Raw genomic sequence first — 27,859 nt, 5'->3', positions numbered from 1 at the left:
GGTGGTGCGAATGATAATCTGCGGGAGTGGGCATGAGCAGCGGGGCCTTTTTAATACCCCCCACCCCTCACTCCCAGCTGCAGGCATGGCCAGCCCTATCTCTGCATGGCCCAAGGCCACACCTGGGATCAGCCCAGTCCACCGTATTTGTTACAAGAGTCACATGTGCTCTGCAGGACGGAAGGGACAGTCCTGGGTGAAACCTGTGTACAGAGTTCTGTCCTTGTGGAAACCGTTTATCCTTTGAAGCCACATTTGAACCAGGGCTGACCTGGATTCAACCCCAGAATTCAGTTCCAGCAGATGTGAACTGATGGGACCTCTGAGGACAGGGTGCCACCACAGCAAGACATCTGATTACCCAGGGGGTGATTCTTGGCAGGCTTAAATTCTGGCACCTCTTGTTTTAGAAACAAAGAGTGGGTGAAGCCTCTCCTTTAGGATGTGCCCAGCCATTCGTGGTCATATGGGATGCCGAACATTCTCCTGCCATGCAAAACCGGTCTGCTGAGCACAGCACACTCACTTTTGTGCAGATCCCTGGTGAGATAAACAACCATGAACTAAAGTGGGATGTGTGAATATGGGGGGGGGGAGGGCTTGAAAAGACCCTCGCTGTGCTCTTTTGCTCAGGCTGTAGGGGGCGGGGTGGCCACTTATCAGCTGATTGTGGTAAGATGTGCTCCACAGCATCTTGAAGAGATTTTGGTGTCCTCTGAATGCCACTGGGGTGAGATCACCAGATCAGGGCACTGCCCTTGAACTCCATGGAGGCCGACCTTTCTCCTCCTAAGTTTTCTCCTAGTTCCACTACCATGTAGCCAGCCTGTGTCTCTCTCCTGGGACCCACAGCAGGTGTGTCTGGAAACAGACGGGCAAATCATTAATCTGCAGTTAAGCTGAGAAGGTTACACTGCAGACACCTGGAGAAGCAAGAAGGGCGGGGGGGGGCTGGGGGGCTGGGCGGGAGGGGGGATGCTAAGACATCCAGGGCCTGGCAGTGGCAGCAGGAAACACGTCATGTTTCAAGGGTGAGAGGGAAGGAGGGGAAGCCGCTGGTGGCTTCTGAAACTAGCAGGGAAAGGCAGGATGTTCCAGTACAGCAGGAGCCCTCCAGTGGCAGACGTCTTATGTTCTGTCAAGCCACTTCTGACTTATGGTGACCCTACGAATCCATGACGCCAAAGCCTCCTCTTCTTGATAGCCTTGCAGACTGAAGGCCAGGACCTCCTGGAATGAGCCAATGAATCCATCTCATGTTGGGTCTTTCCTCTTTACCTCCTGCCTTTTACTAGTACTAACACGTTTGCCTTTTTCAGTGAGCTTTGCCATCTCATGATGTGACTGAGCTACAAAAGAAGAAGAAGAAGAAGAAGAAGAAGAAGAAGAAGAAGAAGAAGAAGAAGAAGAAGAAGAAGAAGAAGAAGAAGAAGAAGACGACAAGAAGATAGAAGAAGAAGAAGAAGAAGAAGAAGAAGAAGAAGAAGAAGAAGAAGAAGAAGAAGAAGAAGAAGAAGAAGAAGAAGAAGAAGAAGAAGAAGAAGAAGAAGAAGAAGAAGAAGAAAAGAGGAGGAGGAGGAGGAGGAGGAGGAGGAGGAGGAGGAGGAGGAGGAGGAGGAGGAGGAGGAGGAGGAGGAGGAGGAGGAGTTTGGATTTATATCCCGCCTTTCTCTCCTGCAGGAGACTCAAGGGGGCTTACAATCTCCTTGCCCTTCCCCCCTCACAACAAACACCCTGTGAGGTAGGTGGGGCTGAGAGAGCTCTGAAGAACTGTGACTAGCCCAAGGTCACCCAGCTGGCATGTGTGGGAGTGCACAGGCTAATCTGAATTCCCCAGAGAAGCCTCCACAGCTCAGGCGGCAGAACTGGGAATCAAACCCGGTTCCTCAAGATTAGATAAATGAGCTCTTAACCTCCTACGCCACTGCTGCTCCTCAATAGCCTCAGTTTTACCTTCTAAGGAGAGTTCAGGCTTGATTTGATACTCACCGGTTTATCTTTTCAGCAGGATGGCATAGTTGGTGATGTTGTAAATTCCCCAAGAGGTCAGAAATCGCAGGACCAGGGCAAGCAGGTTTAGTTTCTTTTGGATTAAAAGGCGCTGACTAGACACTTTCATCTTGGCTGTATTTATAAGTAGGGAAGCGCAGTATGTGAAGGCATACTGTGCTTCCACTCATTTTCACCCCACCTTCATCTAAATCTCATCCTGTTTTCATGATGACATGTTCTGCATATAGATTGAAGAGCTAGGAAGATAAAATGCACCCTTGTCTGACACCTTTGCCAATCGGAAACCACTCTATTTCTCTATATTTATTTATTTATTTTATTTATTGTTTACATTTTTATACCGCCCCATCCCCTAGGGGCTCTGGGCGGTGTACAACGACTTAAAATACAATAAATAAGTTATTAAAATCTTTAAAACAGCGGTAACACTATACTAATAATATAATAATAGGAAGGCGTCCGACCAACCCCATTTTTCATTAAAATTCTCCCAGGGGAAATTGGGGGAGAGGGAGGGAGGCGAGCCACAGTAGATGGTAGCCTAGATGGTAAACTGGCTGGGGCACCGTTTCAGCGGCTGGTCCCTCCGAAGGCCCGGCGGAACAACTCCGTTTTACAGGCCCTGCGGAACTCACCAAGGTCCCGCAGGGCCCGAACTGCCGGAGGGAGGGTGTTCCACCAGGCCGGGGCCAGGGCTGTAAAGGCCCTGGCCCGCGTGGAGGCCAGCCGCATCATTGAGGGGCCAGGGACCACTAACAGATTAGCCTCCGTTGAGCGAAGAGGCCGTGCAGGGACATACGGGGTGATGCGGTCTCGAAGATACGAGGGCCCCAGGCCGCGTAAGGCCTTAAAGGTCAGCACCAGCACCTTGAAAATGATCCGGAACTCCACCGGGAGCCAGTGCAGCTGGCGCAATACAGGTTGAATGTGATCATAGATAGGGCTGCCTGTAAGCAACCGCGCCGCTGCGTGCTGGACCAGCTTCAGTCTCCGGATCAGACGCAAGGGAAGACCCGCGTAGAGCGAGTTACAATAGTCTAATCTGGAGGTGACCGTTGCATGGATCACAGTGGCCAAGTCCGCTTGGGAGAGGAAGGGAGCCAGCCTCCGGGCCTGACGAAGGTGGAAAAAGGCAGCCCGGGTTGTATGGGCCACCTGGGTCTCCATTGAGAGAGACAAATCCAGGTGGACCCCCAGGCTGCGCACGGAGGGGGTCGGCGCCAATGTGACCCCCTCCCACACCGGTGGCTGGAAAATCCTGTCCTCCCCCCCCGCAGCCAAGCCAGAGGATCTCCGTCTTCGATGGATTCAGTTTTAACCTGCTTCCCGCCGCGAACCAACCAGCAACCGCCTCAAACAGTGCTGGAGAGCCGCGGGCGGCGGCTGCTCCCTCCATCAACAGAATGAGCTGCGTGTCATCAGCGTACTGGTGACAAGTCAGCCCAAAACTCCGTACCAGTCGAGCAAGGGGTCGCATATAGATATTAAATAGCAGCGGGGATAATAGGGCCCCCTGGGGTACACCGCAGTCAAGCGGGCACTTCCGGGAGGCCTGATCCCCGCACCTCACTTGCTGACTTCGACCCCGGAGGAACGAGGCAATCCATTGAAGGACAGTGCCTCGCACCCCGGAGGCGGCCAGGCGGTGGGTCAAAAGGTCATGGTCGACCACATCAAACGCTGCGGTAAGATCTAGCAATACCAGCAGCGCCGATCCGCCTCGGTCGAGCTGAATACGGAGCATATCTGTGACGGCGACGAGAACAGTCTCCGTCCCATGCCCAGCACGGAAGCCGGACTGGAAGGGGTCGAAGGCCGATGTGTCATCCAGGAAACCTTGAAGCTGCTCCAACACCACTCTCTCAATTACCTTCCCCAGAAACGAAAGATTCGAAACGGGGCGGTAATTGGCCAGATCCCTCGGATCTAACGGTGGTCTTTTTAAGAGTGGGCGGACCACTGCCTCCTTCAACCCATCCGGAAAGACTCCTTGCTCGAGGGAGCCATTGATGATACTCAACAGATGGGGTCGTAGCTCCATTCTGTCCTGATAGTAGCCTCAAAACAATCAGATGCTGTGGGATCCTAAACATACGTGCTTGACTGTCAACTAAGGAGGTATACATCATGCATCTCATAAAGAGGGTTCTAGTTAACCAATGTCACAGTGAATCTGTTGGTGCCATAATACTGCCTTTAAAAAAACAAAACAGACAGATTCCTAGTTATCTGGCTCCCACTGAGGAAATGTCAGCCAACCCTTCAGGGGTCTGCAACCTGCTGCTCTCCAGATGTTCATGGACTACAAATCCCATCAGCCCCTGCCAGCATGGCCAGTTGGAGTGGCCAGACCCCTGAATCTAGACAATTAAGCTGCCATTTGCCTAACAAAGAAATGGTGGAATAAGTCAGTGGTGGTGAACCTATGGCACGGGTGCCAGAGGTGGCACTCAGAGCCCTTTCTGTAGGCACACAGAGTCCCCCCCCCCCCCATCTAGGCTGGCTTGGGCCGCTGGGCTTGATTATTAGCATTAAACCTGGCTTTGGGGAAGCAGTGTAGGTAACCCTGTTAAGTGCTGTTAAACCCCACTGATTTTCACATGAAGAACTAAGGTGTGATCCTTTACCTGGGAGTAAGCTTGGTTGCTGGCAATGGCCTTGCTTCTGAGTAAACCCTCCTAGGATCGTGATTCACCCATTGGAAGAGTTGCATGGTTGCTTCAAAGCAAAGCCACCAACTACCACCAAGCTTACTCCAGAGTAACGCATGCCCGGAGCCAACCGTTTTTCCTAAACTAAAACCTCAGTATTCAGGTTAAATTGCCGTGTTGGCACTTTGTGATAAATAAGTGGATTTTGGGTTGCAATTTGGGCACTCGATCTCGAAAAGGTTCACCATCACTGGAATAAGTAGTTGGAGACAGTCCTGCTTCTCGGTTAGGGCAACGTCGTGTCCCCGGGTTTTCCTGCTCATCAACACATCCATGTTGAAATTAAAAATATTTAAAGTGGCCATATCTTCTTCCAGCTTGAGAAAGATCCTAAGGCTCCCATGATGCATACCAAGATTTCATCGATTAAGAGAGATGTTTCATTTTTTTCTCTTCCACGTTCCAAGCGAAGACATAGATTTAATATCAGCCCTTGTGCCTCCGATTCACCTGCCTTCTGCCTGTCCAAGGCCTTGATCTATAAACTCCCCACATCACATCTGGAATGGTCATCCTGCATTCCAGGCATGGCCACCTCTCCCCCACCCCTCTTTTTACAAGAGCCAGAATTCCTGCAGTTGCCTCCTTCTTTCTCTCAGCCCGCTTAAAGCCCCCCTTTCACAAGCTCTTTGCTGAACAGCCCCCTTTCCACGGAGCTCTGAACTTTACAGTCATTCCTGCCAGCTACCTTTGACCCTACATCTAATCCTCCTGGGAATGAAGGCACTGAGGTGAATGGTGGAGCAGTTTAGCAGAAAATGATTGACCAGACCCCTGGACCCCTGCGCTTTACAACAATTAAAAAAACTCCAGCCAGGACAAAGAGCCACAGATTCCAGCCAGCCAGCCATCACCTGGAGCCAAAGCCTCGCAATCCTCCACACGAGCATATCCCACCCATCCTGGCCATCCAATTTTGTGGTGACCGATGATTCCCAAATGAAAAGTTATAAAACCAGGGGGGTGATGTTGTGACACAAACTGTACCTATGATGGCACCACCTCTAAGGTGACATCGCTGTGGCATCATGTGGGATGCTAAAGAAGTTTGTACTGGCCTCGGAGTTTTTGAACTCATCCAAAATCAGACCACCCCTGTCCTGCAGTGTCTTCTTTGGTCCTTCTTCTTTTTGTTGTCTGTTTGATATCCCTATTGTGGTAAGTAGATTTTCTCCCATTTGTTCCTCTGTTCCTGTTTGAGATAGTGAGCTGTTGATCAGAGAAAGTTGTGATACCAATTGATTTTAGTTATTCACTAAGCCTTGGATTGAGAAACTAAGCTTTGGTACCGTATTTTTAAGTTCCCTTCCAGTAAGCTTGTTCATCACTGAGTTTTTAAACATTCTTACCACAAGGATATCATATTTTTTTCTGTAAATGCTCTTTGATTTTAAGCAGTTTATTAGGAGTCCTGCTTTGCGTAAAGGTGAGAGGAAGTCTTCTCTAATGACCCATTTTGGGGAGTGACTCAAATTTAGAGAGATGTGAGCCTCCCGGTTTACATTGCAGCAGAGAGCTTAGTGACTGTCTGATTAAATAATGACTGTCGTTTTTGATCCTGATTTGACACGTTGTGCTTTAAGTGCTGTGGAACCCCCAAGGACGCCTTCGAAACACGGAGCCCGGGCAGCCCAGCTTCCTTCTTCAAATGAAGAGGAGAAGCAAAAAGATTTGCAGTGGAGGACTTTGGGAGTAACTGGAGGCTGTCCTGGCTACAGTCTGAACAGCCGGTTTCAATTCCCCACTCCTCCCCTTGAAGTCTGCTGGGCGACCAGTCACAGTTTTTTCAGAACTCTCTCCATCAACTCCTCCACGTGAAGTTTGCTATGGTTCTCTCAGAGGTCTCTCAGCCCACATGGAGGCCGGCAGGCAGGCAATGGGAAACCGTCTCCAAACGTCTCTTGCCTTGAAAGCCCTATGGGGCTTGCCATAAGCCAGCTGTTTCTTGATGGCACACACACACACACACACACACACACACACACACACACACCTGGCCATCTGTGCAAACCCATTTGTGGTCTTGAAGGGAAATAATGGCAGCTCCAGTCACAATGGGCCAGTAGCACTCTCCATCCTGCCACAGATGACCACAACACCCAGAAATAGCCAGGGCCACTTTGGTTGCTCAGACAGAGAACCCAAATGGTGCGTCTCCCCACGATGATGACAACATCACAGCTAGCATTGAGGAACGTCCACTTGCTGGCCCCCCAATTTCCCCAGCGGTAGGGCTGGCCTCACTGGCTGCTTTGGGGGGATGTTTGTTTGCATTGTTCGGCTGCAGCTGATGAGGGGCTCTGGGAAGCCTCCCCTCAACTTTCCAGCACAAGGGAGGGGCTGCAGCAGAGCGTCCTCCCCATCCCAGTTTTTGGAGTGATCCCGAGCTCCTCTTGGCCAGGAGAGGGCAGCAAAAGAGACCCTTTTCTTGCATCCCGTACATGGTTCCAAGCAGGGACCTTACCAGCATCTAGAGGGGTGGGGAGTTTTCTGAGCATGAAGTGGGTGTTTGCGGAATGGGGAGGAGGAGCGCTGCTCCCCAGGAGAGGCCGGGGTGCTGCCCTAGAGCTCTGTGGATGGACATCCGTCGGGACAAGACCGGTTGCCTGCCCAGGGCCAGGACTCCCCACCCAAGCACCCCGCTCCACCCTAACCCATTTGCCAGCCACAGCAAGATGTTAGATTCCACCAGGAACTGCAGAGTTAACTATTAACGGTGCATCTTTGCCTGCAGTTTGCTTGGTATTTTGCAGAGTTAAACAGAGAGAGACCCCCTCCTTTGACACACACACACACACCCCCCCCAAGGAAACAAGGAAACAGAACCAAGAAAACTAGACAAACGGGCAAGGAAACCGGCTCAGGAATTCTTGTCCTCTGCTTGGCCCCTCACTTCACACTCTGCCGGTCACAACACAAAATGGGACAGAGTGGGAGGATGCCACCAGGAGGGGCCTCAGGTGGTGCTTTGCTGGCTCGTGCGCATTTGTGGGGAGGGGGCATTCTCTGCCAAGAGCCAGCTGGGGTGTTTGGAGGCCAGAGCTGAGGAGCCAGGCCTCCTTGCACAACCTGGACTAGGGCCTCTTGCCATCCTCAATCTATGGTGGGTGGTTGTTTGGGGTTTTTGCTGGGGTGTAAATAAACGCCCAGTAAGAGCTCCTTGGCCTTCTCACCCCATCTCAGCTCCCCTGGATGGGGCTTCACCTCCTTCCTTGAAAGGCCAGGAAGCCCCCCCCCTTCCCCTTTCCTGCTGCTCTGTCATCTGTCTTTGCCTTGTAAGGTCCTGGTTGTGCAACAGCAGTGTGTGTGTGTGTTTGGGGGGGGGGGGCATCTGTGTGACCCATGGAAGGTTCTGCCTTTCTGGAACTCTGCCCCGTAGTCCAGCCTATGTGGGGGGCAGCGGCGGTTTCTCTTAGAAGCTTCTCTCTCGTTGACTCACATTTTCCAAGGAAAGGCTGGGCATGCAAAATAAGTTCCAGAGTTGGGGCGGGGGCAGGGGTAGGTGGGGGGGGGGCAGGCGCACCCATTCATGCCTGTTAGCATGAAGTTGGCTTTAGCGATGCAAACTGAAGTGATTGGACTGACACAAACAACAAGGCCCTGTCATCAAGGCTGCAATGAAAGGGTTGTAAATTTCGTTGTGCGTGCACAATGACAATAAATGCTTATGCTTCAGGTCTCATTCACTTTTGTAGACCAAGGAGGTGTTTTTCTCCTTGAATTTTGGGCTGAATCTGTGACGAAGCAGCCCGTTCTTTCCCCAGCTGTTTTGTGCTCCGTCCATTAATGGGGAGTGTGTTTGGATGTGTTCAGGGGCTGCTGTTTTTGTAGCTGGTGGGCCATCTGCGTGTGACTGTGCCAGAGACCGTGGCTTGCGCCCAGCCTTGCCTCTCCCACCCAGAGGGAGGAAGAAGTTTCTGGGTCACGCAGAAGCAGCGGCAGGAGCACGTTTGGGGCCTGGGGAGGGCAGGCCTCCTCCTCTGGCCAGTTCCCCCGTCCGTTCCCTTTCTCCTTGCACAGGGGCTGCCGCCTCCCAAAGCCCAGGGCTGCTCAGGGGGGCTCCTTGGAGCTTTGCCTGCGGTTGGGTGGCCGCCACGGAGACGGAGCCTGATGCTGCTGCCCTGCGCACGGTGTCTACTGTGGGGCTGGCTGACTGGCCACAAGGGGTGAGGTGGGCTGCAAGAATGGCCTGGGAGCAGGGGCGCCCTGCTGGCTGGCTGAGGCTGTGGTCCAGCCAGGTGCCAGAGCCCCCCTTCCTTCCTTCCTTCCTTCCTTCCTTCCTTCCTTCCTTCCTTCCTTCCTTCCTTCCTTCCTTCCTTCCTTCCTTCCTACGCAGATTCCAGGCGGGGAGACCTGCCCGTTCCCCTCGATCACCAGCGGGGCCCGTGGGTTTCGCTTGGCCTGGAACTCGTCCCTCTGCAGGGGTCCCTCCCACCTACCTGCCTTGGGTGGGGGGGCTTTGGCCGGGCTTCGGGGTGCACTCGGATGGTGCCGCTTTAATTGATAGCTGCCTCGAGATCCAACTGCTGTAAATAAGGAAAGCAGATGGCCGAGCTGAGATTGCCCGGCCGTCCCCAGGCGAGAGAGAGCCGGCTGGGCCGGGGGCGTCGGGCCGTCCTGGAGGGGCCCGGGGGGGGGGGGCGAGGGAGAAGGCCACGCTGCAGAGGCGGCCCAAGAGCCGGGGGGCCTGCAGCAACTTGCGCCAGAGGCTGGCAGCGGCGTCGGGTCTGCGCAGCTTTCGCCCACTCGCGTCCGCCCAGCGCCGGCTCAGCGCTGCTGCGGGGCCGTCGGAGGGGCGGGGGTATCCGAGGTCTCGGGCCGCCCGCCCCGCCCCCTGCCCGGGCCGCTCCCCTCCCCGGCGCGCCCCTCCCCGTCCCGTCCGGAACTCCAGGCCAGGTTTGCGGAGGCGCCCGAGGAGAGTGGCGGAGCTGAGATTTCGGGCGGCGCTGGCGGGGCGGGAGAGGCCCGGCTAAGTTTGCTGGCGCTGGAGCGGGCTCGCCTGCGCGATCGGCCAGCCTGACGTCCCGACGGCGCTGCGCCCCGGCTGAGCACCGGCCCCCGCCCCTTCCCGCCGCCGCCGCCCCCCCCCCCCCAGCAGCAGCAGCAGCAGCAGGCCGAGGGAGGGCGCGTCCGGCCAGCTCGCCCGCGGACTAGTCGTCGCGCCTCTGCCGGGCTCCCGGCGGGAGATGGGAGAGGCCAGGGCTCCGAGGGCCCCCGGCGGCCGTGGCACGGGGCGCTGGGCCCGCCTGGCGCTGGTCTTCGCCGCCGCGCTGCTGGGCGTAAGTGGGGCGAGCGGGCGGGCGCCGTGGGGCTCTGAGTGGGGGGGGGGGCAGCTGCGGGCGTCTAATTTTAACCGTGGGACTGAGAGGCTATTCATGGCGCGGCTGGCGTCGGCGGGCGGGCTGCCGGAGGGCCGCCAGCTGGGCACGGCTTAGCCACGTCCAGGGTGGAGCTGGCGCTGCAGAGGGGCTGCGTCTCCCTCGGCCAGGCTGGGCGCAAGAGGCTGCCGCCGCTCAGCGGGCGCCCCGTCGGCGCCCGAGCCTCTCTCCCCGGCCTGGCCGGCTAAGCGGAACAGCTGACGGTTCCCCGCCTGCCCCGGGACCGGACCGGGAGGGCGTCGGAAAAAAGAAAGTGTCGCCGCTGTCCGGCGGGGGGGTCAAAAGGCGTGGGCGGGGGCCACGATGTCCCCTTGGAGCTGCGCCGTGGCACAGAGAGGCGCCTGGCCTCTGGGCTGGCTGCGGGGCTGAGTGCTGGCGTGCAGCCGCCGGGTCGCTCACTGGCAGCCCGGGGACGCGCCTCCGCGTGAACCCGAGGTGCTGGGCCGAGGAAGCCGGTGTAGCCCGGGCGGATGCCTGCGCTGATCAGTTGGAACCTCCAGGCTGCTGGCCAGACAAAGAAAGACGGGCCGGGGAGAGGGAGAGAGAAGTCTGACTGTGTTTGGCTTGGGGACCCTTCTATTGCTGGGGGGGAGGGGTTCGAGGTGGCGCTCCCCAGCCCCGGGAGATTCTCTGGTGGCCGGTTTGGGCTCCATTCAACGTGACAGACAGACCCTTCATTTCACCTGGCGTCGGTGACTTTGTGCATTTTGCTTCTTCTGCTGGGAACATCTGGCTTTCCGGGGTCAGGAAAGGTTCTGGGGGCCCCGTGGCGGTTCTGCCTCTTCATGCTTCAAATGGAAAGAGGCAGCCTGCTGCTTGGGGGACTCTGGTCCCAAAGTACCGTGGCTGAACCTCTCTTCTCTGAGGCAGTCTACCACAGCCAGACAGTACCCCGTCATAGTCCTTCTGTGTGGGGTGTCAGGACTTTGCTGAATCTGGCCTGGCCCCTCATACCTGTGACACCCCCACCCCCTCCCCTTACTGTCAGGGCATCAACCAGAGAGACGGGGCTCCCTCCCCCCACCCCCGGCTTTCCATCCACACCCTCTGCCTGCAACAATGGGCCGCTCTGTGCCTGAATTTCCGAGGGTTCTTCTGGTGAAGAGGAGGAGGAGGAGGAGAAAAGGCCAACCAGCCGCTCCAGCGCCAGGCGGCCCTTTCCTGGAGGGCACATTCCTGGAGGCCTCCTGCGGCACAGCCACGCCCTTGGCAGCCTGGCAAGACACGTGGGGCCCGGTGCCAGTGGCTGACCAAGGAAGCCTAGCGGGGGCATGGGTCTGCCTTCTGGGAAGGAAGTGCGTCAGGGAGGGGAGCTGCCACGCTGAGAAGGTGGCAGAGAAGCCCCAGGTGGGCACTGGCTGCAGTGTAACCTCTTCCCCCCCCTCCGCCCCCAGTAGGCCAGGTTGGGGGGAGCCCCTTCGCTTTTGTGCCTGAGGGCTGGGCTTCACCTGCCTCCTTCTCTGAGATGGGTGGCAGGGCTACAGTGGCCCTCCTGGCTGACTTGAAACACACACACACACACCCCAACACACACACACCCCACACACACATTCAGGCAGTTTTTGGCTGCTCCTGCTGAGGGCTGGCTGGCCCCCCCTGGCATGTCTGCGCAGGCAGCGAGGCCTCCGGGATCTGGAGCCTGTTCCTCGCCCTTGGCAAAGCCTCCGCATCTCTGCCTGTCCTGGGAGTTGCAGGGAAGGGCCTGGAGCGGAGATCAGCTGTGTTCTGTCCGGCCAGCGGATGGGCAGGCCTGGATGTTGCCGGGTGAGACCAAGCGGCCCTCCCCAAGCGGCCTTTCCTGGAAGGAGTTTTCTCTCGGGTGCCACAGGTGGGCAGTGTTCCCTGTGTGGGCGTGGTGGTGAGAGAGTTGCCTCCTGCCTGTGGAGTTACGTGGACAGAGTTCTGTGGCCTTGGATTGGGTGGACTTCACGTTGTGGGGAGGGGGCTGCGAGGGGACACAGCAGAGGACCAGGCGGAGTTGCCCTGGTCTGGGCCATCACCCAGTGCTGTTGTCTGGAGCCCGACCTGACTTTGTCCTCCAGACTCTGGAGAGCCCAAAGGGAGAGAGATGCTGTCGCTGCCCAGTGCACCCATACCCTGACCCCCAGCAGAGCTCTCTATGGCCCACCCCACACCTGCCAGGACGGTGGCATCAACTCTTTCAGCCCCACTTTATGTGGTGCCCGAGCAGCCGTTGCTGGAGGGGCGCTGCTGGTCTCTGTGCCAGGCCTGGAGGGAGAAGATTTACACTGACCAGTGGAGGGAGGGGTGAGCTGCAGGGCTGTAGCCTCATTGGCCAGGGAGAAGGTCACATTCCAGCCAGTGGCGGGAGGGGATGGATGATGGCTCTTCCTGGTGGCCGCTTCCTCCCCCAAAACACACACAGGCACTTCCTGGCTGGCCTCCCACCTGCCCTGTGGATCCACTTGCCCCGGCTTGTTCTCTGCACGGGGTCTGGCTGGCCTGCTGCAAGACACCCTCCTGCGTATTCTGGGGGGGGGGGGGTGCGGTTCGGAATCCCCTTCCCAGGGTGGGGAAAGGAAACGTGAGGCGTGGCAGAAATGTAAACATGGTGCTAAAAATAGCCCCTGCGCTGCCACGGCAAGGCCAGACTCTCCTTCTGCAGCAGGGCTGGTCTTGGGAGGGCGCTCCAGCCTCCGGGCAACCCCACCGGCCCTCCTCCAGTGCCGAGGAGGACCCAGAACACGAGGGGGGGTGAGCGTGATGTGTCCACTGGCTGCTGCGGCAGGACCCCGGAGCTCGTGCCTTTCTGTTAAGTCGAACCTCTGGACTTGGGGCGCACGGCTTCTTCACAGTCCCCTCAGGCGGTGGGGAGGAGCTGTGTTGACGGCCCCCTGGGGTTGGTGAGCAAAGGCAGAGAAGGTGGGCATTTCCTCTTCCAACTTGGAAGGAAGTCAAATCCATGGCGGTTTCCAAGTGAGGCTGATTCTCTGGTCACCTGGGCCTTGCAGGGTTGGTTTGGTTGGTCAGTCCAGGCAGCCCCGCCTCCACCAGCCCTGTTCCTGTCACCCAGCCCCACCAGTTCATCTCCTATCCTCACTCAGGGTTGCTCATCAGGGGGCAGAAGGCCGCTCGTGACCGACCACCAGACAGCTGGTCATGGTTTGGAGGACCGCCCAATTCCTGCTGGATAATGTATTGTCAAAGGCTTTCACAGCCAGAATCACTGGGGTGCTGTGTGGTTTCCGGGCTGCATGGCCGTGTTCCAGTAGCATTTTCTCCTGATGTTTCACCTGCATCTGTGGCTGGCATCTTCCTGAAGATGCCATCCACAGATGCAGGTAAAATGCAGGTAAAATGTCAGGAGAAAATGCTGCTGGAACATGGCCATACAGCCCGGAAACCCCACCAAAAAAAAATAGGACTTGGTGGGTCATGGTCTGATCTGGGAAGAATGCAGACTCAGGAACCCTTAGCACAGTTTGCTTCTGCCTTACAGATCCTGCGACTGCATTTCTTGCCATGCACATCAGTGGACCACAAGGAGGCCAGTTTTTAAAAAGTGGGGAAGGAATGGACCATGCAAGACTGCCCAGCCATGCATTAGGGAATGCGTCTGCTGATGCCGCCTTTTAGCATCTGCTCCAGAGCTTTTGGGGCACAGCTTCCTTGTTTGGGGCCAGCATTCTTGTTTGGGGCTCTTTTTTGTTGCGGGGGCTTAACTTCAAGAGGGAGAGCCCATTCCCCCTCCCCCAAGGAAAAGAGCTATAGGTGAGAAAAGAGCTATTCTGTGCAGAGATCTATGTGAAAATTTAGAGGGTGTTCCATGCTAGGAAAGGGGTTTTTTTTAATTGTGATTTCCCTTCTCAGTGATATAATCTTGTGTGCTTTTTCTGCCAATTCCTCGGGGCACCAGCAGCAGAGTGAGTGAGTGAGAGAGAGAGAGAGAGAGAGAGAGAGAGAGAGAGAGAGAGAGAGAGAGAGAGGGATTCTGGCCTTTATCCCCCTCCTCCTGTGGGCATGCAACAGCTGCCCCATTTTGCAACTTGAAGGTCTAAAGCCCCAAACCCTTCCTGGCTCTTCTTCCTCCTTTGTTCCTGGCTGGCTCAGAGCAAGGGCGTGAGGGAGGCAGGCAGGCAGGAGTGCCTGGTAAGCAGGCCAACCGGCCCTGCAGGAGCTCCCATCAAAGGCTCCTTGGGAGTCCCAGCTTGGGTGTGATTTGGGCCCAAAGTGGCTGAAAGCAGACCTGAGGGCAGGAGGAATCCGTGCTTGAGCAAGAAGAAGGGAGGGCATTTCTTCCTTCCTGTGGCACGAGGGCCGCTGACTGCTGGCCATGGCTGGCAGGAGCAGTCTTGGGGAGGGGCACGTAAGCAGGGGGCTGCTGGGCATTGCCTTCCAGACTGGATTGTGCAGCCCAGAGAAGCAATTGACGCCCGTGGCCCTGAAGAGTTAACTGTTGCTTAACAAACCCTTCCTCCTTTCTGGCTGCAAGAACCTTGACATGAGACATGAGGGAATGCTGTCCAAAGCGTGGCTGTTGCCCCCTTTCCTGGTGAAGCTGGGCCAGTCCCCCTTGTGTCCCTTTGGCAAGCAGGATCAGACCTGCCCTCTGGGTCGCTTCTGCAAAGGGTTCTCCTCTCGTTCCCCAGAGCCAGGTCTTTGCTGGAGTCTGCCAAACTGGTCAAGAATCCCGACACCCGTCCAGCATCTGTCCAGAGGGGATGGGGATCGTCTCGCGTCCCTTGCCCAAGTCCCCAGTTCCCCCAGTGGTTTATGCTGATTATATCTGAGAACCTCCCACCCCAATCTGTCCTTGCAGTGGCTGCTATTTTGAGTGTGCTCTGAAGGTTTCTGTGGATAAATTAGGCAATGCTGCTCAGAGAGGAATGTTTCCAGCCCTGGACCAGGGCCTGAGCGGAGTGTAGTTGTGGATGTATAAAACTAGACCTGGGAGGGCAGAGGGAAGAGGGGGTGGGAAACCAGAGACCCTGGTCAGAGTGGCCCAAATGGCCGCCAGGTGACAGAGCCTGCTCTTGGGCTTTGAGCATGGACAGAGTGCCTTTCCTTTCCTAGCAAACCACCTGCTCCTGTCTGCATAGATGCCTGAATCAGGTGGGAGAAAGGTTGGCCTTCCCTGCAAGCTCCTGCTTCTCAGCTGGCAGCAGTGGTCTTGTCTGTGTGGGCCCCTCTCTGACCCCAAGGACAACAGGGTCATTTCACTTCCTGCCTTGTGCTAAGAGGCTTTCCTTGAACATCCAGGGGGGAGGGGGGGCTTTCTCCTTCTCTAGTGAGAAGTTGTTGCTTGTTAGATGCTCCCTGTTGAATTCAGCCAACCCTTACCTTGGATTCCGAAGAAGAGCTGGCTCTGAGACCAGTTGCCAGCCGGCTCTTGTGTGAGGTCAGTTGCCAGTTGGCACTTTGGGTGCTGGTGCTGGAATCAGTTTCCATCTCCCTCCCCTGGCAAAAGCCGGTTCCTTTCCTCTTGTGGGCCTCTGCTCAAAGCAGGCCTGCCAGGTGGTTGGAGAAACCCTCCCTGGCCCTGCACTGACTCCGTCGCCCACCCGCCGTGCTGCTCTTTTGTCCGGCGTGGCATGTTGTCTTTTGCCTTTGCCGCCCAGCTGGCGATGTCAGCCTTTTCTTCACCCAGGCAGCGGAGAGGTTGGTTCCCCACCCTGGGATCCCCCCCACCCCCCACCCCGGCTATACTCACCTAGCCCTACCCAACACGCTTTCCCATCCCTGCCATTAGCGGAGTTGCCCCTCTTGTGATCCTGAGAAGACGGGCAGATTAGAGCTTGTTGTGACTGGGGTCAGTGGGCATGCTGCCTGATCCCTGAGCACGGGCATCTGGGTGCCAAGTTATGTGCCGTCTGCTCTTGGCCGAACCTCCAAGCCTTGGCGCCTTGCCCAAGAGCAAGCAGGACACGGCTGGGCTGGCATTCCCTGATAAGTGCAGATGGTATCATACCTTGGCTGCCTCCAGCTGATGCCGGAGCCACGGGGCCCAGTGCTGCGCGGGGCTGTTGGTCTGTTGCCTTTTGTCCCTGTACAGTGTTTGGGGCTGGTAGGAAGGAGGGCAGGAAACACCTTAAGGTTGCTGGTGTCATCTGGCCTTGGAGTTCAGGAAGTGACTGGGAATGCTATTAATAGTCCCCTCCCTGGCTTTGAGGGGACCCTGTTGCTACTTTCCCTGGTTGTCCAAGGATCCGACAGCGCCGTGCAGCTTCTGCCGGGCCGTGGGTTTTGGTCCAGCTGGCGCTGATCTGAGAGGGCCTTTTTGTGCCTGGAGTGGACATAGCAGCCCAACCCAGGCGCGGCAAGCATTCTTTGCTCCAGTGGAATAAGCTGTGAGATTACCCTCTCCTGGCTTCCTCCAAAAGAACTGCTACTCCAAAGCTGGCATGTAACATTAGTCACTGCTGGCCCAGAGGAAGCAACTGGACGCCCCCCGCCCCGCCACTGTGTTGGATGCCTTTTGCTGAAGCCTCAGCCCTGGAAGTTGTGTGGTTGCATGGCATTCTCTACACTATTTCAAAACAACAGATTTGCAGCCTCCCCTCTGGGGGAGGGGGCTGGATAGACGTCTCCTTGTTCCCCAAAACTGGTTGGAAAATAAAGTCAGCCCAGGATACTGTGAGTCGAGGCTGGCCAAAGTTATGAGGCTCAGAAACTGCCGTCCTGTTACTGTAATCAGGGCTCTGAAATGTGCATCTTTCGCCCAGGGGTTTTTGTTTGTGGCCAGTTGCTTGGCCAAAGAGAAGCAGGAAAAGTGGCCTTGGGCGGAATGGAGGGGGTGTGTAATAAAAGGGATTTGTTTCTATCCTGGCTGTTAATCTTACTGATTCTGTTCATCCTCACTGCGTGTTAAAAGTGGTGTTTCTAGAAAGGCCAATGTTGGATGCAGCTTTGAGTTGAAATGCCGCATTTCATAGATTACTTTTTTGTACACATATAGCTTGTGCTGATGGCACTGTGAAATTGATGCATATTTGTTTTGTTGTACTGGTCCTTGACTGTAAATAAATGAATGATATTTCATAGATTCATTGCATGCCCGAGAAAGTCACTCTCTCTTGGCCTCAATTCTCTGCTTGTGGAAATGAGCCCAGAGTGGACCCACCTACTTTCTCATTCAAGGGGTTGTGGTCTTCCGGTTGCTTCATAATACTGTGTGCAGCATCTTCTGGTTGCTTCATAATATTGCTCCTTAAATATTGCTCTCAAGTCCTCAGTTTTCCGTGGAGCAAATACCAGGGGTGGGGGATAGACAGCCCCATTCTCACTACTCTTGAGCTCTGTTTACCACCTGCTGAATCCAAATCTACGTGGGGCACGTCGCAAAGCCAGACGCTCCCTTCGTTTCCCCTGTTTTACAAGAATGGCACAGGTCTAGTGGTTTCCTGAACAGGGGCTGCGTACGGCAGGCAACAATGTTCACATCACAGGCCTAGAGCTGAGTCAGGCGCTGGGAAAAAGGCAAGCGGCTCGGTTACTAGTGGGAAATCACCCAAGTTCAGTTCCATTGCAAAGCAAAAATAAGCGAGACCCATCTGGACTGCATTAGAGGCCATGTTGAAATTGCGAGCCAGTTCAATGGGAGCATCAAAAGCTGTTGGAGGGAGCCCAGAATGGTGGTCGGTGATGTTCCGTTCCAACTTGGCAGGAACTGGGTGCTGCCTTTCACACAAGGACAGGCTCTTCACAGAGACGGATCCAGTCGCTGGCAGGCTGCCTGCCTGCCACCCGTCCTCCCTGGCCCTCAGTGAGCCCCAACGTCTGTCAAAGGCTGCCCAGCACCCCTCCCCTGGACGGGTGACTGTTGCTGAAGACCCCAGCCCCACTCAAGTGTGGGTGACATGCCCTGTCTGACGGGGCTCTAGCGAACTATTTCGGGTTCATCCCAAAGCTGTGGGGTCTTGTTTGTGCCCGCTGTGTGGCTCTCGGGGGATGCCACCGGCTGCAGTTGCAAAGGGGCAGGGCAGTTGTTCCCACTGGCCTTCCGGCTGCTCCTGGACAGGATGTTCTTTGGCCAGCAGTGCCAGGTGCCAGAAAGGAGGTGACAGGCGGACGGTTTGAGAGATGTGCCATTTCCGGTAACCTGAGTCTGCTGTCGGTAGCAGCTCTTCTTGCCCTGAACGGCCAGCCAACCCCCCCCCCCCAACCCTCTGACAGGTGCAGGGTGGCAGCTTGCAGTTCTCCGCTGCATCCTCAGCCAAGCAGTGGAGCAGGACCCCCACCCCCGCCTCCCGTTGGCCCAATGAGGGTTGCATTCTTTGGGGGACTGGGATGAGCAGGATGAGGCCTTGATATTAGTCAGTGAAGACGTTTACTTGTATATTTTTTAAAAATTAAATATTTACAATCCTGCTGACCACAGCCGTGCAACTTGACATGCAGCAAAAAGTTTAAATCAATGAGTGGGGGAACAGCTTTCCCTTGAGGCAGGATTCACCTTTTAACTACCAAAGCCCAGCCTGGAAAGCGCAGCTGCACATTTTGTGCTGGGCAGGCTGCACAGGGGTCCCTTGCACCTTCTTGGGGACAGTGCCCCCCCCCCAAATGCGAGAGGTCCCACAGAAAAGGAGCTGGCCAGGAAAGGGACCTGCCTCCGGCTACCCACCCCTTCCAGTCAAGGCCTTGCTATTTGGCATGAAGGGTCAAGCAACCAGGCAGGGGCTCACTGAGGCTTGTTAGGGCCCGTGCGGAAATCCCTGCAGCAGAGAGGCCGGGTAGGATTCCTGACTCAGACGGCATCAACACCCACGGCGTCAATCTTCTGGCAGGAAGGCTGAGGCCCCGGCTGCAGTTCGGTCGGAGAGGGCTTTCGGCCCTGGGCGTGGGCATCTTGCTTCCCCGTTGAGGGCATCTCTCTTTGTTTGGCTGCTGCTACTGACTATTCTTTCTTGCTGGGGGCTTGTGAGCCACCATCTTGCACCAGAGGGCTGACAGGACAAGAATATGCAAGAAGAATAGGTTGCCCAAGGCAGAGTCAGACACTCCAGCCCTTCTGCTGGCGGCTCCAGGCTGACGGCACCACTGTCGTCAAGGGACATGAGGGTAGAACCAGTGAGGGGTGTTTGCTGGGGATGCTTCTGCTTCTAAGTTAGTGGGGGCCCTGCTTGTGGGTTCCCAGGCGTCGCCATCTCAGCTGCCGCCAGCCGGGGGGTATTTTTGGCCTCTTGGCTCTATTCTGGGGAGGCTTCTGGCCGATCTGTTTTCATCAGCTGCAGTTTTTGCCCCTCATCCTCTGGCCCGTCTGCGTTCTTTTAAAATGACATCTCTTGATTGGCTTCATCAGTTTGGTTTCCATTCTCTTATGGAAATTCAGTCGATCCCATTCTGCTTTAGTGGGGAGGCGGCATTTCGTCCACTTGGTGACACATCCGAAAGTATTTTGTGTACATCATAGAACAACAAAGTCTTCCCTTCAGTTTTTCCCATAAGCAGTTGCCGGTCGTATACGTCGATTTAATTGGTCGATTGAAACCAACCAACTGGGATTTCCTTTGCCAACAGTCTTACTTTTTAGCAGTTTGATACTTCTGCCATTTCTGTTGACTTTGGGGTGTGAAATCTGCTCTGTCCTGTGCTTAGTTCAGTCCGGCCTACCCTTTTCCCACGGCTCCAGCAATTGCCTCTCCTCTCCAGTGCGGTTTTCGAAGGGCCACGTTGGCTAAGTCCACTTTGAGCTTTGTCCCTGAGATGGGCACGATTCCCACTGGCCTGCAACTGGCACCAAGGCCTTGGGGTTCTTTCTTTGCACCCGGAGGAGCCTTTCTTGTTCCTTTTTGCCACAGGTGTGTCCACCCCTCCCCCAGTGTGAGAATCTGGCCCCACAAGGTGGGGGACCCCACAGGAAGTGGAGATGGCATCATATCTGGTGGGAAATGATAAGCCCAGTAGAAACAATGGCAGGTCAGCCTAACTAGCAGTAAGGAAGTAGAGCAAGAGATAGTGGAGAAGCAGAGGCAGGCTGGGGGGAGGCGAAGGGTGGGGCGGAGTAGAGGCGATGGAGAGGGGCATGGGGCCTGCCTGCCCGTAGCTCTGAGAAGCCAGGGGTGGAGGGTCAGGATGTAGCAAGTTCCCCCAGTGGAAAGTTTTCTTTGTTCCTTTGTTTTAGCAGCCTTTGCAACTCCAAACTGTGCTCTGGAAGTACAGAGATTTATTCTGGAGGCCGAGCGTGAATGTTTGTGCAATGACGGATGAAAACCTGATTTTCAGGTGGCGTGCCATCAGAGGAGCCTCTTCCAAGGGGCAGATTCTCCTCGCGCCCCCCCCTTGCCCCTACTCAATTCTTTGGAACTGGGAAGGCTGTACTTAAAAAATCCCCCCCCCCCCCCCCGGTTCTGCAATCTGAATCAGTCTGTTTTTAGATTAATGAATTCAGAAAATGTGCAGATACGTCTAAGGTGTGTTGTAACTGTGAAATGGGATTTCTGCAGATTTGTGATTGTCAAAATCTACTCTTTGTTTTGGTTTTGCTTTGGTGTCTGTAGACTACAGAACGTTGGGGTGTCATTAGGACGTTCTAGGAGTCGAGAGGCAGGGGGGGCGGGGTCTAGGACAGCAAATGTAAAAGCCCTGGCATGGAAATTGTTTTCTTGCCTCCTGTACAGGAAACACACCCTTACGCCCAATTTTTAAAAATCCCAATAGTGAGCCCTTTTGATTCCCAGGCTGTGTGCTGAATTATGGCCAAAACTGCACAATTTCTTCAAGGCATGGAATGGTTGGCAGGCGGCTTCAAACCAATCTTCTTGCACGACCATCAGTTGATTCAGAAAGCTAGCAGTGGGAATGTTTGTGATCGCTCTCTATGTGGCTTGGGGAAAACTCTGCTTGAGAGGATCCACTCCAGCCATGAGGCTAGACCAGAGGTGTCCAACTCTGGTGCTTCAGATGTTCATGGACTACAATTCCCATCAGCCGCTACTGGCATGGCCACCATGCCAGCAGGGGCTGATGGGAATTATAGTCCATGAACATCTGAAGTGCCAGAGTTGGACATCCCTGGACTAGACCAGGGGTCTGCAACCTGTGGCTCTCCAGATGTTCATGAACATCTGGAGAGCCACAGGTTGCAGACCCCTGGACTAGACCATCTCTAGGCTGCTTCTGTGTCAAGCAACTCAGGGTTATTTCCACTTCTCTGTCCTGTCATTCAGAAGTCAGGTTTCTCCTCCTTCACCATTTCCATGCTGTTGTTCATGTGATGAATGGAACCAGGTTGGGATTCTGTGACGTTATGGAGAGCAGGGCTGGCTCCTCCTGGCATGGAGGAGGCTGTTTATGGTTTGCTTTGAGGCTTTAGGGCTGGGGAGGTGTTTTGGGATCAAGCCCGGCCCCAAGATGGAGGCTGTGCCAGTGACCAAGCCCAGAACTGACCAAGCCCAGAACCACCCCCCTATATGCTTTTGATGCAGTGTTGACTGGGCGTGATCTCTTGGTGAGCTAAATGGAGGTGCCCCGGTGGGAGCAAAGGAACTGGGGATCCAACGGGGTTTTCACAGTCGCCGAAGCTTCCTTGCCGAGGTTCCACCTAGCCTACTTTCCCCCTTTGTGGAGCAAGGATCCCTGTTTCCTGTGGCTCTTTTCCCCTCTCTCCTTCTCCCCGATTAAAGTCTAGTGTTGACTCTGGGGCCAGAGGAAAATGGATGGTGCCGTCAGCCACTCATTTCCTCGCCTTCCTGTGTGGGATCTGGGTAAGTGTTGCTGGAGGAAGCACATTGTTGTCACTCAGCAGCCTTAAGTGGTTGTCCACAATCTTTTCTGGAGGAGAGTCAAGTATCAAGGGGCACGCCTGACCCTGCAGGAGAGGAAGCCTGCGAGTGAGCGAGTGAGCCAGCAGCGGCAGGACTGCTGAGCTGGAGCAAAGAGGACTTCAAAAGCAGGAAGCCGCCTTTGTTCTGCACCTTGAGGGCTGGAGGGCCTCCTTCCAAGGGGTCCGCTGCTGCCTAGAGCTGTTTCTGATGGTGCGGAAATGTTTGTATGTGAAAAATGACTCTGGTGTTCCATTGCGCGGATGAAATGTATGGCCTGGACCTTTATTGCAAGCTGTCTGCCCCGAATGGGACAGAGGGATCTGCCCTCAGGAGGGACCCACCTGGGCAAACGTGCGGGTGGACAAGAAGGCAGACCTGGTTCCCACTGCAGCTTCTCCTACGCAGCAGTGGCGTAGGAGGTTAAGAGCTCGTGTATCTAATCTGGAGGAACCGGGTTTGATTCCCAGCCCTGCCGCCTGAGCTGTGGAGGCTTATCTGGGGAATTCAGATTAACCTGTACACTCCCACACACGCCAGCTGGGTGACCTTGGGCTAGTCACAGTTCTTCGGAGCTCTCTCAGCCCCACCCACCTCCCAGGGTGTTTGTTGTGAGGGGGGAAGGGCAAGGAGATTGTCAGCCCCTTTGAGGCTCCTGCAGGAGAGAAAGGGGGGATATAAATCCAAACTCCTCCTCCTCCTCCTCCTCTTCCTCCTCCTCCTCCTCCTCCTCCTCCTCCTCTTCTTCTTCTTCTTCTTCTTCTTCTTCTTCTTCTTCTTCTTCTTCTTCTTCTTCTTCTTCTTCTTCTTGAGGGAGTCCCGTGATGCAAGGCATGAACCTCGGGGGGGGGGGATGCTTTCTGCGGGGGGGCGCATTGCTGGCTGGGGAGAAGCTGAGTCGTAGCTGAGGGATTTCCTCTTGAGCAGCACCGGATCCTGCGCTGCCGTATCAGGAAGCGGGGGAGAGCACAGGCCTTGAACAAGACATGGCTGGTGGAAGCGGCGGCAGCAGCCATTGTTCGGGTTTTCTGCTTGATGTTTTTCCAAGATGGGAGGTGGGTGGGGAGCAGCCACTGGGTGGGCACATTTTCACTGGGTGGTCCACACGTGGCTGGGGTGGGTGGGTCTGGAGTCTGTATAGTCCTGACTCGGTGTTGGACCCAATCCTGGGAACCCAGTCAGCAACTGGATGAACAGATTCAGCTGAGGCACCTTTGGGCTGAGGCACCCCCTAGCACAGTGATGGCGAACCTTTGGCACTCCAGATGTTATGGACTACAATTCCATCAGCCCCTGCCAGCATGGCCAAATGGCCATGCTGGCAGGGGCTGATGGGAATTGTAGTCCATAACATCTGGAGTGCCAAAGGTTCACCACCACGGCCCTAGCACAAGTATTGACCTCTGTGGAAGGTTTTCTTAAAAGCCAGCCATGCGTTCTGTGTGAGGATCTCTTTGAAAGAAAGTTGTGAAATGCCGGCTCTTCTGTTGCAGGTTGCTCAGAGACCCTGAGATAAAACTTGGCGCTCCCCCCAGGGGGGAATGTTTTGCACACATTTCCTGTGGCACGCACATGCCTTTTGCGACTGCAGGGGCCCGGTTCCTGCAGAGGAGGTGGGGGCGCGACAGCAGACGCTGCTTCCAACTTGGACCCCAATCCCCAATCTCTGCTCCACGCCGGCTCTCCGAGGCGATCCTCTTCCCGGATGCACCAAATGTTAAACACAGGCCAGAAGTCAGGAGTGAAGTAAATGTTTCCTGGCTGCAGGGAAGGAGAGAGGAAGCTGGCTGGAGAGGAAGAGGGGGAGCCCCAGCAGCCGGGGGAGATGGATCCTGCCTTACCTGTTCCCCCACCCCGCCAGCCCTCATCTCTGCCAGGGGGAGCCGCCTCCTTCACCCGCTCCTTCCTTTGTAGCCAGTGCCAAGCGAGGCTGCTTGCTGGGCTCCAACTTGGCATTCTTTTCTTGGCACCTCAGGGCAGGAATTTCCAGCGTTGAGACAGCAATTTACCTGCCTCCTTTGCGGCCCAGAACGGCACATTCTCGTTCAGGAGCCTCCTCTCTGGGGATTATTTATGGCCAGGGTGTTGGAAATTCTACGTTGGGAGCAACACGGAGCAGGCAAGGCACAGTCGCCCCTCCCCCCCCATCAGCATTGACAGTCTCAGGAAACAGACCCATATTGTAGGATAAGGAATGGGTGTGTGTGTGCATGGATCGCACGTGGATGCTAGCAAAGTCTTGTTCTCTACTTGTGGCAGCTTTGTGAAAAGGAACATTTTGTGTCAGCCAGACTATGAGGAAATGGTGCTCCCCCCACACACACACACAACTGTGGGTGCCCTCAAGGTGGGCTTTGGGAAACACAATCCACGTTTTCAAACTGGATTTGCCTTCTGCATTCAGTTGCTGTGGACAAGAAACATACAAGGATTCCACTAAATGTGAACAGAGTGAGACCAAAATGTAACTATATTTATTTTCATGGGGGTGGGTAACTTCAAGGCACTTGTGAGCCCCAAAACCTCTCCTTCATAGCTCAGTGGTGGCGAACCTTTGGCACTCCAGATGTTATGGACTACAATTGCCATCAGCCCCTGCCAGCATGGCCAATTGACCGTGCTGGCAGGGGCTGATTGGAATTGTAGTCCATAACATCTGGAGTGCAAAAGGTTCGCCACCACGGGCATAGCTGCTCCCCTCCTACGCACAGACCCGGAGTGCAGCCCACCTCCATGACCGCTAGATCTCAGGATTGGGCCCTGCTTTGTGCTTTGCACCCCCTTTGAGGTCAATGCGGCCAAGTAGTGACCCATTCGGTCTCCACAGCTGGGCTGGACCTATCCCATCTGTGCAGCTGATGCAACACAATCCCCACGTGCAGAAGGCAGGCTTTGCCCTGCGTGAGGCAGCCGTGAGAGGTTGGCTACCTGGGCTTTCGCCTTCACCTGAGGGGCCATAACAGAGAACGGCAGAAGCCCACCGTGGTCCAAGGCCGGCTCCCTGGGAAGGCTCCTGGCGTGTGTGCCGGCTGCTCCTTCCCTGGACTATTTTTTCCTGTTGCTCTTTGGTTGCATGAGCTCATTCTTTGTCTCAAATAGCCCCTGCTCTGTTCCCTGCTCCCCCCCCCCCTTCTGCTCAGGCGACAGGTGCAAGAGGCTGTGTGGGAGGGCGGCGGGGCTCTCTTTCCTTGCCTCTCAAGCCTGGCCGGGTTTGGAGGAGCGGAGCAGAAGGCACCCCGGCCGTGACCTTACTCTTTCCCTGCACTGGACCTCCTGGGGTCCCTGCTCTCCTTGGAGGCTGCTGCTTTGCCTCTTCTAGTGGGGGGGGGGTCCTTGTTTGCCCCCTGGGCTCCAGGACAGGGAAGGCAGCTAATGTCATGCTGAGAGTGGCTCCTTCCTGGGGAGATGCAGATTCTTCCCCAGCTACACTCTGCTTCTTGGGTGTCCAGCAGCCTTTCCTGCCAGGCCAGGGTGCCTCCCAGCCCTGCAGCGGGTCATGGGGAAGCCTCAGGGGGCCGGGGGGGGGGGGGAGCAGGAACTGGCAGGCCCATCCCCACTCTATCCAGGGGAGGGTCAAAGAGCTGCCTCTTATTCCCCCCCCAACTGTTGCAAAGGCAACTGGCGGCTGCTGCAATGCCCACCCCCACTTTGGTGTTAGAAGCAGTGGAGCCCAGATCCCTGATGGGAATGAGTGAGCCAGAGCAGGGCAGAGCAGCAGGTCCTGGAAGGGCTGCCCAGGGACGGAGGCCTGAGCGACCAGCACATGGGGGGGGGGGCATCAGTTAGCTGAGCTGCCCACCTAGAGCCAGGCAGCTCTGCAGCCCCTAACTAGCTGCCGATGGCGGGTGCCCCCTGACACACCTGCTCTGGCCAGTCTGGCGAAAGGACCCTTGGGGGGGGGGGCAGCTGTCCCAACATGGAGCGCTTGCCAGCAGGTGGCGAATGTCCTTTGTCATTTCAGGCTGGCTGCAGTGAGGGTTCCGGTTACGGCACTGCTCTCTTGCCACAAGGCGCCCAGCCTCACCTCTGCGATCCCTGCCTTGGAGCCTCCCCCTTGCGGCTCCAGAGAGCTCCCTCCTACCCACCCACCCCTTCCCTCCACGCTCCACCACTTATTCCTCTGCTCCTGCAGGATCACAGGGCTGCCTCGGTGCCTTGTTGGCTTTTGCACCGCAGTGGGTGGCAGCAGGCCTTGTGCCAGGAATCCTCTGGCTGGCACCAGGGACAGTTGCTTGGATGCCTCTCAGGCTGGCACCGGCCATGGGAGCTGGCAGCGATGGACTCCCCCCTTCAGAGGCCTGGTGCTCTGGGGTGTACTTGGAGGCTGCTGGCACAGTGCCCCGCTGGCATTTGCAGTCGGCCCGGCTTGCCAGCTCCTGCTTCCCCTCGGCCTTTTCACGCCCTTTCAGGCACCCCAGCACGATTAAACCCCCTTTCATGTCTCCAGCCCGGCCAGCCTTTGTCCCAGGCCCGACCAGCCTGCAATAATGCGGCCCTCGGTGTTTGCTCAGGAAAGTGCTGCCGTGTCGAATTCCTGCTGTGCTGCCCTGTCTGCCGGGGTCTGTTGCATCAGGCACCTCCGCTGCCAGGGGTGGGGGGTGGCTCAGGCGGCTTCTTCCACCTGAGCAGCGGGCATTGTTGGGGAGCACAAGGCTGGTGACGGCAGGCGGGCCCGAGCGGAGGCGATTCTCCAGGATCTCAGGCAGAGGAAGGCCTGCCCCAAGCACTCTTCATGAGGGTGCGCAGCTAGGGCTCGACTCAGACTTTGTGCCTGCAAGCAAGCACCACCGGCATGGATTGGAACCGGAGGCAAACCACCAGGCTGGAGCTCCACACTGTCTACTCTGACTGGCAGGGACACTCCGGAGCCCTTCCCAGCACGTGCTCCTGGGATCCTAAGGCCTCCTTGCTAGTCCTTTGGGGAGGAGCAGGCCCCTCCTGTGAGGGGCAGAACTGAGCCCTGGGCTGTCGGCCACTGAGCCAAGAGTGCTCCCTCCCCAAGGGTCCTGGAAGGAGGAGCCTGGGCCCAGCATTCCTGCCTGCCTGCCTTCCGGCTGGTTGCCTTCCTCTGGTCCTTGGTCTCTTGAGAACCGGGACGGTGGATGGCCGTGGCTGGCTTTTCCTTGGCAGGTCAGACCTCCTCCTCCACCCCTGGAATCCTCCAGGATGGAGCCCCATCTGTGCAGAGTCAGTGGTCAGTCCCACACTCCTTGCCTGGCTCTGGAGGACCTCGGGGAGAGCGGCTGGCCTTTGCTTCCCTCCTGGCCGGAGGGTTAGTCAGCCCTTTCCTACCGCAGCAGGAGGGTTTCTCTGAGTGGATCGCAGGAATCTGCCGTGGGAGGCTGGCTGGGGATGAGCTCACTGCCCGCTTCTCCCCTCTCCTTCTCCATGACTCTCTTTCTCAGCAATGTCTGTGAGGGGCTTGCCAGGAGGTTTCTGCAGCTGCGAGGCGAGGGGGGCGGCTGTGACCGGAGGTGGGGGCTCTCCTGTGTGCAGTGGAATGCGGCCAGTTGGCTGCGAGGCCCTCCGGCGGCCGTGGCTGCGGAAAGGCTCATTGGTGGGCCCGGTTTGGCGTGTGCTCGGCGTGAACTTGGTCACCTCCCTTAGCTCCACTGCAGATGCACAACACGTCCTTGTGTAATCACCCAATGCACGTTCATGCACGCCATTGGTTGTTGGGGAACCCATGGCCCACAGAGGGGTTCATCACTTGACTTTCATAGCTAGGGGCTAGATTCTGAGGCCAAGTGAGGCTGAGGCGGCTGAGGCGGGACACCTGAAGCCCCTAAGCCAGTGGTGGCGAACCTTTGGCACTCCAGATGTTATGGACTACAATTCCCATCAGCCCCTGCCAGCATGGCCAATTGGCAGGGCCTGATGGGAATTGTAGTCCATAACCTCTGGAGTGCCGAAGGTTCACCACCACTGCCCTAAGCCAAAGCCTCACTTCACCGGGGTGGTGCAGCCCCAATTGGTGCGTGGCTTTCTCCAGATGGCCGTTGCTCACGTCAGGGCCGTGTTTTCGCTGCCCTAACAC

The 27,859-nt window shown here is 56.3% G+C and overlaps 1 protein-coding gene across 1 annotated transcript in view; it reads left to right on the top strand.

The window, feature by feature from the left end:
- The first annotated feature begins 9,615 nt into the window (after nt 1-9,615).
- Nucleotides 9,616-27,859, top strand: part of HSPG2 (heparan sulfate proteoglycan 2) — an 88,544-nt gene continuing 70,300 nt past the window's right edge. Inside the window, 1 exon segment of the mRNA XM_048518644.1 lies at nt 9,616-10,003. Within this exon segment, the coding sequence (XP_048374601.1) occupies nt 9,911-10,003 (93 nt within the window). The 5' untranslated portion in view covers nt 9,616-9,910.

The sequence above is a fragment of the Sphaerodactylus townsendi genome, linkage group LG16, assembly GCF_021028975.2.
Source record: "Sphaerodactylus townsendi isolate TG3544 linkage group LG16, MPM_Stown_v2.3, whole genome shotgun sequence".
Taxonomy (NCBI): Eukaryota; Metazoa; Chordata; class Lepidosauria; order Squamata; family Sphaerodactylidae; genus Sphaerodactylus; species Sphaerodactylus townsendi.
This window is presented reverse-complemented; position numbering and strand designations above follow the sequence as displayed.